Raw genomic sequence first — 10,521 nt, forward strand, 5'->3', positions numbered from 1 at the left:
ACACACCATCCCCACTGTCAAACATGGTGGTGGTAGCATCATGGTTTGGGCATGCTTTTCTTCAGCAGGGACAGGGAAGATGGTTAAAATTGATGGGAAGATGGATGGAGCCAAATACAGGACCATTCTGGAAGAAAACCTGATGGAGTCTGCAAAAGACCTGAGACTGGGACGGAGATTTGTCTTCCAACAAGACAATGATCCAAAACATAAAGCAAAATCTACAATGGAATGGTTCAAAAATAAACATATCCAGGTGTTAGAATGGCCAAGTCAAAGTCCAGACCTGAATCCAATTGAGAATCTGTGGAAAGAACTGAAAACTGCTGTTCACAAATGCTCTCCATCCAACCTCACTGAGCTCGAGCTGTTTTGCAAGGAGGAATGGGAAAAAATGTCAGTCTCTCGATGTGCAAAACTGATAGAGACATACCCCAAGCGACTTACAGCTGTAATCGCAGCAAAAGGTGGCGCTACAAAGTATTAACTTAAGGGGGCTGAATAATTTTGCACGCCCAATTTTTCAGTTTTTGATTTGTTAAAAAAGTTTGAAATATCCAATAAATGTCGTTCCACTTCATGATTGTGTCACACTTGTTGTTGATTCTTCACAAAAAAATACAGTTTTATATCTTTATGTTTGAAGCCTGAAATGTGGCAAAAGGTCGCAAAGTTCAAGGGGGCCGAATACTTTCGCAAGGTACTGTATATACCCAGTATAATAGAGCAAAAACTTTCTTAGCAGAGAATGACAACAGTAGCTGTAGATGATGTAATGAAAAGTTGGAGGGTGGTTGGTATTGGAGTACATCCGGTGCATCCACATCTGGGTGTTGGACAGAACCCCTAGGTCCTGGAGAACAGGAGCAGAGTTAAAGGGAACAGGGTAGGAGACAGATGTAAACAAGCAAACACACAGGTTACACTTTACTGTGAGAAAATGTGATGGATTAGTGCAGTGTTATAAATGGGAGATATGTACCGTACAACACTTTTGGAAGGTACAGCCTACCTCAAGCTGGTCCCCCAACCACTCAGAGCACAGAGAATCAGACTGATCCGAACTCACTGGTTCTGGTGGCCTGGTGCAGGTCTACAATAACTCCTGGTCCATTCACCAAACCTGGAGGAGGGGGTAGGAAAGCAATATCTATTGACAATGTAAGACATTGAAGTATGTCTTATGTACCATGGAAAAACAAATTGTAATAAAAAAGTATATAAACAAGCCATTGGTGACAGAAAATAACCGGTCTGGCTAGCTAGCCAGCTCCTGTAGCTGGCTAAGCAGGCTGAGGTATATAAGTAGAGTAGCTAGCAACATCAATCTAAAAACAGCTTAAATTATTTGTTCCTATTTAACAATATGTACTTAAATACAGTGGCTTGTGAAAGTATTCACCCCTCTTGGCATTTTTCCTATTTTGTTGCCTTACAACCTGAAATTAAAATTGTTTTGGGGATTTGTATTATTTGATTGATGCAGCATGCCTACCACTTTCAATATACAAAATATTTATTGTGAAACAAATGAAATAACACAGAAAAACAGAACTTGAGCGTAAAAAACATAACTATTCAGCACTCCCAAAGTCAATACTTTGTAGAGACACCTTTTGCAGCAATTACAGCTGCAAGTCTCTTGGGGTATGTCTCTATAAGCTTGGCATATCTAGCTACTGGGATTTTTGGCCATTCTTCAATGCAAAACTGCTCCAGTTCCTTCAAGTTGGATGGGTTCCGCTGGTGTACAGCAATCTTTAAGTCATACCACAGATTCTCAATTGGATTGAGGTCTGGGCTTTGACTAGGCCTTTCCAAGACATTTAAATGTTTCCCCTTAAACCACTCAAGTGTTGCTTTAGCAGTATGCTTAGTCATTGTCCTGCTGGAAGATTAACCTCAGTCCCAGTCTCAAATCTCTTGAAGACTGAAATGGGTTTCCCTCAAGAATTTCCCCGTATTTAGCTCCATCCATCATTCCTTAAATTCTGACCAGTTTCCCAGTCCCTGCCGTGGGGAAAAATCTCCCCACAGCATGATGCTGCCACCACCATGCTTCTCGGGGTGATGAGGTGTTGGGTTTGTGCCAGACATAGCATTTCCTTGATGGCCAAAAAGCTCACTTTTAGTCTCATCTGACCAAAGTACCTTCTTCCGTATGTTTGGGGAGTCTCCCACATGCCTTTTGTCGAACACCAAACGTTTGCTTATTTTTTTCTTTAACAATGGCTTTCTTCTGGCCACTCTTCCGTAAAGCTCAGCTCTGTGGAGCCTACAACTTAAAGTGGTCCTATGGACAGATACTCCAATCGCTTCTGTGGAGCTTTGCAGCTCCTTCAGGGTTATCATTGGTCTCTTTGTTTCTTCTGATTAATGCCCTCCTTGCCTGGTCCGTGAGTTTTGGTGGGTGTAGTGGCAAATTGGTTCAAATATGACACAACCAAGAACTTTGTGAAAATCAATATAGACTTTTAATACAACAGTATCATAAGCCGGAGCGGTCCGCGGAACACACACACTTTTTCAGAGCCCCCGCTCTGAGTTATACACCTACCATATAAGTCCCTCCCATATGCAAATTAAGTTACATCCCAATCCGTGCTTCCTGCTTGTTCAACCCAATAACGCCCCCATCTGCTTTCCATTAGATCCTAATGGTGACAAGACCCTTGCTTTGACCCTTCACTCAGCTTAATGCGTTCTCCTGTTTGTGTGTTATCTAGGGTCAGCAGACTATGTGTCTCTTCTGTTTTTAGCATGCTCAGCTATACTAAAAATACTATACATTCCCCTTTCCTGTGGCCTGTGTTCATACCCTGTAATTAACTCCATGTGTCCCTTTTGGTGTCTTTCATCTCCTTTAGCTTTAGGGTGCCTAGCTGTTCTGGTCGCCTTCTCTTCATATGGTTGTCTAAGATCAAACAGACTTGTCTCCTGTGATGTGATTGATGTCTGTAATCCATCAATTGGTCCTTTGGCTGACCCCCTCCTTAGATAACCTCTGACCTTTGTATGTCCAGCTGCCCTAGGTGTTGCCCTCTCCCATGGCCCCACTCTGGCTTCCTGTCCTATACAATAGACAATGTACCTTACCAGAATGGCAAATGCCATTATATAGGACAATATATTTATCCATATATGTACCTAATTTCTCCCACATGGGCGGCCCTCTCTTGCCAGGTTTGTTGTAGTGCCATATTCTTTCCATTTTTTAATAATGGATTTAATGGTGCTCTGTGGGATGTTCAAAGTTTCAGATTTTTTTTTATACCACAACCCTGATCTTCTGTTCTCCTACAACTTTGTCCCTGAACTGTTTGGAGAGCTCCTTGGTGTTCATGGTGCCACTTGCTTAGTGGTGTTGCAGACTCTGGGCCTTTCAGAACAGGTGTATACAGTGGGGCAAAAAAGTATTTAGTCAGCCACCAATTGTGCAAGTTCTCCCACTTAAAAGGATGAGAGAGGCCTGTAATTTATCATAGGTACACTTCAACGATGACAGACAAGATTAGAAAATAAATCCAGAAAATCACATTGTAGGATTTTTAATTAATTTATTTGCAAATTATGGTGGAAAATAAGTATTTGGTCAATAACAAAAGTTTCTCAATACTTTGTTATATACCCTTTGTTGGCAATGACAGAGGTCTTCACAAGGTTTTCACACACTGTTGCTGGTATTTTGGCCCATTCCTCCATGCAGACCTCCTCTAGAGCAGTGATGTTTTGGGGCTGTTGCTGGACTTTCAACTCCCTCCACATATTTATGGGGTTGAGATCTGGAGACTGGCTAGGCCACTCCAGGACCTTGAAATGCTTCTTATGAAACCACTACTTTGTTGCCCAGGCGGTGTGTTTGGGATCATTGTCATGCTGAAAGACCCAGCCACGTTTCATCTTCAATGCCCTTGCTGATGGAAGGAGATGTACACTCAAAATCTCACGATACATGGCCCCATTCATTCTTTCCTTTACACGGATCAATCGTCCTGGTCCCTTTGCAGAAAAACAGCCCCAAAGCATGATGTTTCCACCCCCATGCTTCACTGTAGGTATGGATGCAACTCAGCATTCTTTGTCCTCCAAACACGACGAGTTGAGTTTTTACCAAAAAGTTATATTTTGGTTTCATCTGACCATATGACATTCTCTGACATATGGACATGTACTGGCTTAAGCAGGGGGACACGTCTGGCACTGCAGGATTTGAGTCCCTGGCAGCGTAGTGTGTTACTGATGGTAGGCTTTGTTACTTTGGTCCCAGCCCTCTCAAGTCATTCACTAGGTCCCCCCGTGTGGTTCTGGGATTTTTGCTCACCGTTCTTGAGATAATTTTGACCCCACGGGGTGAGATCTTGCGTGGAGCCCCAGATCGAGGGAGATTATCAGTGGTCTTGTATGTCTTCCATTTCCTAATAATTGCTCCCACAGTTGATTTCTTCAAACCAAGTTGCTTACCTATTGCAGATTCAGTCTTCCCAGCCTGATGTGCAGGTCTACAATGTTGTTTCTGGTGTCCTTTGACAGCTCTTTGGTCTTGGCCATAGTGGAGTTTTGAGTGTGACTGTTTGAGGTTGTGGAGAGGTGTCTTTTATACTAATAACAAGTTCAAACAGGTGCCAGTAATACAGGTAACGAGTGGAGGACAGAGGAGCCTCTTAAAGAAGAAGTTACAGGTCTGTGAGAGCCAGAAATCTTGCTTGTTTGTAGGTGACCAAATACTTATTTCCCACCATAATTTGCAAATAAATTCATTAAAAATCCTACAATGTGATTTTCTGGATTTTTTTTCTAATTTTGTCTGTCATAGTTGAAGTGTACCTATGATGCAAATTACAGGCCTCTCATATTTTTAAGTGGGAGAACTTGCACAATTGGTGGCTGACTAAATACTTTTTTGCCCCACTGTATATACTGAGATTGTGACACTTAGATTGCACACAGGTGGACTTTATTGAACTAATTATGTGACTTCTGAAGTTAATTGGTTGCACCAGATCTTATTTAGGGGCTTCATAGCTAAGGGGGTGAATACATATGCACTCAACACTTTATTTTATATAATTTTTTGAAACAAGTAATTTTTTTTGAATTTCACTTAGTAGTTAGCATGTTGTCACTGTCAGAAACACTGTCCTTGGAGAGCAAATCTGAGGTAATCATTTTGCGAGGACTAGGTGAGGTGAACTGCCCGCATCCTCCTTCGTAACTGCTACGAGGTAAAATGGAGCCAAGCAACCAGCATAGCAACGGATGCTTTGGTTCATTACTTAATCCGGTCAGAATGTTGCAAGTTTTGGCAACAGAAGCTAGAACTCATCGAATCCCGTAGAGGGGGACACTATTTGGCATGACAGGCCCTAATTGGCCCCGTAATACAAACCCCTTTACTCTCTGACTACACTGAATGTGCATAATGCATAACATATGTATTCTCTTGTTGTATTGTAGGTGATGTTGGGGATCTTCTTCAGTGCAAAGTCTGCTGTATTGATTGAGGACGTGCCCTTCACAGAGGAGGACATCCGCAATGAGTAAGTGGTGTGAAGAAAAGGAACCATTACTCTTACCATGAACTGAGTTTCTCTTCTAGTTTAGAACCCTTTTGAATTCACCCTTAGAAAACCATCCCATGTTGTCTCTCTTGGGTTTTCCCCCAAACTCAACTGTTTTTCATCTCTCTCTCTGCCCCACAGTAAGAACCCCCCGGGGACCATATATGGACTCTACAACCAGGTGGGCATCAACTGCTTCATCGCAGCAGCCATTTATGTTGCAGTGGGGGCGGTGTCACTCTGCCAGGTTCGACTCAACAAGCGCCAGGAGTACATGGTGACCTAAGTCCCCCTGCAGCATCACAAGATTACACACACACACACTATTTCAAGTTCTCAAGGGAAGCAACCTTATAAAAAGCTATTTATTTGTAACTTCAGAGTAAAACATTCAACATAAGTCATGTCTGTTTATATGCTAATGAATCATTCCTTGTATTTGCATACAACTATTTATTGAATTGACCAAAAATGCAAACTGTCAATTGATCATGGTGAATAAAATTGTAAATATTGTTCCCCTCAAGGACCATTTCAGTGCATACATCATGTGTGCTAGATAACTCAACACACATTCCTAGATGCAACAGACAACTACAACGTTTTTAAAAAAGATATAGAACGATCTGTTTCAATAGAGCAATCGTAGTTCACTGCAAATTCATAATGGTCAATGTTTGTCAAATCAAGAGATATGTCAAAAATGGTTAAATATGTACATTTTGTGTACTGTCTTTCGTGTTTGCTGTTGTGAATTGTATGCTGTTGAGATATAGCTCTTAATTTGTTAGTCACTTATGTAGTAGTTCCTCAGAAAAATATGGTGCACCAAATGTTTGAATGAAGTATTTATTTCATGTGTTTGTTTTCCTGAGTGTAATGATGTGAAAGGATCTATCTAAATGGTACTTGATGTGAAGGACCTCAATCTCTTGTAGATGTTCCCTGCAATAAACTGGAAGGATAAAAAGGAAATTGGTTCCTTGATGATACATGTTTGACAAAAGGCCATAGCCAAGCCTCCCCGAAAAGAAAACGTGGTAAGGATAAAACATTGGGGTATGATGGGCTCTATTAAAGCCCAATTGAAATTTAAAGGCAATGGTCCCGCGTTGACGGTAAACGCTGCATATGTCTGCTCAATTGGAAATTACCATTAGATTTTTATTGCGCATACAGATTGAAATAGAGCCCTATGTACAGTATTTATAATACAGGCATCAATCAGCCAGGTCTCTTTCAGCTTCTAATAAAAGCAATTTATTTTAGCTGAATACATTGTGTATAATAGTTTAACAATAGAAACCCATTACCCCTCTCTTACCACTGGTGAAATAATGGTTTTACATGCGGAATTAAACTGAAATCAGACAAATCTTGGATTCAATTATATTTGTTTGCGGTGTACCACTTCAGCTCAGTTCATTACTAAATGAAAAAGTTCAAGTAAAAATACAAATCAATACATTAACAATTATATTCTAGCTCAAGTAATTGGTTATGTGGCCAAAGTTGCCAGTAATCCAACTTTTCATCCACAAAACCTTTTATCATTCAGGATGGACTTCAATCTTTGAGAGTCGTAATTCTATTGCCTTGTATTTTTGCCTCTGCAAAAGGCGGCATTATCTTAAGAAGCCTCTTCAAAGTCTCCCTCAAGTTTAATGCCATAGGTCTGTACCAGGATCTCCGATGCTACAATGAAGGCTCAGCTTTCCATCTGTCTGTTTCCATGGTCACCCCCATCTTAGTACACTTTTCAATTGCTTCAATAGACAGCCTCACAGTCTCCAAAGTAGCAGGCTGGACCTAATTTACACCACAGAGAGAGAGACCATAACATTTATAGGTTTTATATGAATATCATCACTAGCCTGCAATAAAGAGCTGATCATCTATTTGAAAAGCAGAGGCAATGGCAGACCACCTGGCCCTTAGTAACAGGACCCACCTTATAAACCCTGGTTCTTCCAGTTGAGTTGAGAGAAATACTGTCAAAGTACTCACTGGAGTACACATTGGTCACTCTTACGGCATCTCCAACCAAAGCACTGCAGTTGCGGGCCTGCTCTCTCCAGAGACAGACCTCAATCATGGAGCAGATTGGATGCTGGGCCGGTTCAATGAGCATTCTTGCCTCCAACTCCAGCCTCTGAGGAACTTCTAATTGGCTTGTTTTGGACACTTTTCCTTTTTTTGTGACCTTCACTATATCCCCTTCCACAAAGAAGACTTTGAACTAGTAAAAGCTTCCCTTTTGAAATAAGTCATATCACTCCTTCCCATATACAGTGACTTTGATACTGGCTGTGTCATCAGTCAGACCCACATGGAAAATAATTAGTTTTTTCTTTGCCTTTGTGTCATAATATATCAGATCAGATTTTTAAAAATGTTTCATGTTATCGCTTTATCGCCAAGTCCTCCCAGGTTTTTCATATCTGCGATGGTTAGCATCTGACAAACACAGTGTAGAAGAGGATCTGTCACACAATTTATAACCACATGTAATATCCAATTGACTCTATGTGACCAATCAGGTATTTAACCCTTGACTGTAGGCGTCTGTGTGACTCAAGCTCTGGGACCTAATGAGTCTTCAGGTTTCAGAAAAGGATAGGCTGAGTTTACACAGGCAGACAGATTCTGAATTTTTTTCCCAATTATTGGCTAAAGAATTTATCTGATTGGTAAAAAACAAAAACAATAAGTGAAACAAATATCAGCATTGGGTTGCCTGTGTAAATACAGCCAAACTTACACAGGAGTTGGATTTGCACTTGGAAGAGGGGGGAGGATTACCCTGAGAAAGTAAAAATATGTGTGGTTCTGTCATATAAACATAATGGGTAGAACATACATAAATATTACTGTAATTATATGGGGGATTTAGTCAAACCATCCTCACCTATACAAGTTCAAAGTATCTGTATTGCTAACTTCAGCTTGTAAATGGATTGCAAAATGTGCCCATACCTTGTTATTTTCCCCTTGCACCTTGTTCTCTGGACCTTAAAACAAATTAGTCACAATGAATTCTGCTCAAAATTGGCATGACAAAATTAAAATAATAATTGTCAAGTGAACATCTACAGTTCAAGTTGGAAATTTACCTACACCTTAGCCAATACATTTAAACTCAGTTTTTCACAATTGCTGACATTTAATACTAGTAAAAATTCCCTGTCCTAGGTCAGTTTGGATCACCACTTTATTTTAAGAATGTGAAATGTCAGAATAATAGTAAAAATTATTAATAATAATTTGTTTCTTTCATCACATTCCCAGTGGGTCAGAAGCTTACATGCACTCAATTAGTATTTGGTAGCATTGCCTTTAAATTGTTTAACTTGGGTCAAACGTTTCGGGTAGCCTTCCACAAACTTCCCACATAAGTTGGGTGAATTTTGGCCCATTCCTCCTGACAGAGCTGGTGTAACTGAGTCAGGTTTGTAGGCATCCTTGCTCGCACATGCTTTTTCAGTTCTTCCCACACATTTTCTATGGGATTGAGGTCAGGGCTTTGTGATGGCCACTCCAATACCTTGACTTGGTTGTCCTTAAGCCATTTTTCCACAACTTTGGAAGTATGCTTGGGGTCATTGTCCATTTGGAAGACCCATTTGTGACCAAGCTTTAACTTCCTGACTGATGTCTTGAGATGTTGCCTCAATATATCCACATATATTTTCTGCCTCATGATCCCATCTATTTTGTGAAGTGCAGCAGTCCCTACTGCAGCACAGCACCCACACAACATGATAAGTGAAATAATCTGTCTGTAAACAATTGTTGGAAAAATTACTTGTGTCATGCACAAAGTAGATGTCCAACCCGACTTGCCAAAACTATAGTTTGTTAACCAGAAATTTGTGGAGTGGTTGAAAAATGAGTATTAATGACTCCAACCTAAGTGTATGTAAACTTCTGACTTCAACTGTATGTAGAATATAAATGACCCCCATAAATTGATTGACTGAAACTTGAAAACATATTCTTTAGAACCTGGTTCTGACTCCTTGTCCTCTGATTCGCTCATATATTTCCTCTTCTGTCCTGAAAAATAAATGTATTTTCTATCAAATAATACTTGTATTGTTGTTTTTATGAATATTGTTTTTCCTTCATCTCAATGTCCTATGCACAACAGAAATGTACCACTAGACTAGAGCAGTGGAAATCCGCTTTAAATGAATTTCCTATACCAACAGTTCAAGTGATCTCATCATTCACACACCCTGCAAGATGTTACTAATTTGAATGGACACTGGACCAACGGAGAAAATTCATGTAGTCAAAAACACTATCTTGAATAAAATAAATTCAAACCAGTGGCTGCAGGTATCTCTTCCTCAGCCTCAAATCAGTTATGCGGTTCTTATGCAGTCCTACAGGGATGGGAAAAACAAACATAATAATTAACAACCCAGTGGGCATTTGACATGATAACGACGTCTTTTACTTGTTGAAATCTGGTCAGGACGTTTTATAACCAGACCCCAACCAGATTAAGACGCAAAAGACGTCTTGCAAAATACGCTTGATTGATATTTGATTGATATTTGGTTTTTGGTTGAAATCTGATTGAACTACTGACCAGTTATCTAAATGCTACTCAATTAATATACACCAGTCTATATAAACATGTGCGTAGTGTTTGTGGGCCATGCAACCATTGTATATAATACACTAGAACCATTACAATTATTACAATTAATGTAATGTTCTTTTTCTGCAGGGTTTGCATGATTCAGCTTAGCACACAATTAACTTTTTCAGGAGTAGGGCCATTTGAGGTTTTTATTCGGCAAAATACCAATTTAATAAACAAAGAAATTTGACATATTTCACCTCAAAGTCATCAAATTTGCTAGGTCATTAAAAACAACTATTTGTGATAGCTATCAGAGATGGTCCGTAATTAAAGAATCTCCGATGCTATAAATGCTTTTGCTTTTGCTAC

At 40.0% G+C, this 10,521-nt stretch overlaps 1 protein-coding gene and 1 pseudogene across 1 annotated transcript in view; one reads left to right on the top strand and one right to left on the bottom strand.

Moving 5' to 3' along the window:
- The window catches only part of rnasekb (ribonuclease, RNase K b), a 15,185-nt gene extending 5,543 nt beyond the window's left edge, over positions 1-9,642 (top strand). Inside the window, exons 2-3 of the mRNA XM_021618171.3 lie at positions 5,455-5,537; positions 5,700-9,642. Of these exons, the coding sequence (XP_021473846.1) occupies positions 5,455-5,537; positions 5,700-5,844 (228 nt within the window). The 3' untranslated portion in view covers positions 5,845-9,642. The remainder of the gene's footprint in view (positions 1-5,454; positions 5,538-5,699) is intronic.
- LOC149980002 (uncharacterized) lies at positions 7,125-7,926 on the bottom strand (annotated as a pseudogene).
- Positions 9,643-10,521: the final 879 nt, after the last annotated feature.

The sequence above is a fragment of the Oncorhynchus mykiss genome, chromosome 10, assembly GCF_057628025.1.
Source record: "Oncorhynchus mykiss isolate SJ-2025 chromosome 10, ASM5762802v1, whole genome shotgun sequence".
NCBI classification, from domain to species: domain Eukaryota; kingdom Metazoa; phylum Chordata; class Actinopteri; order Salmoniformes; family Salmonidae; genus Oncorhynchus; species Oncorhynchus mykiss.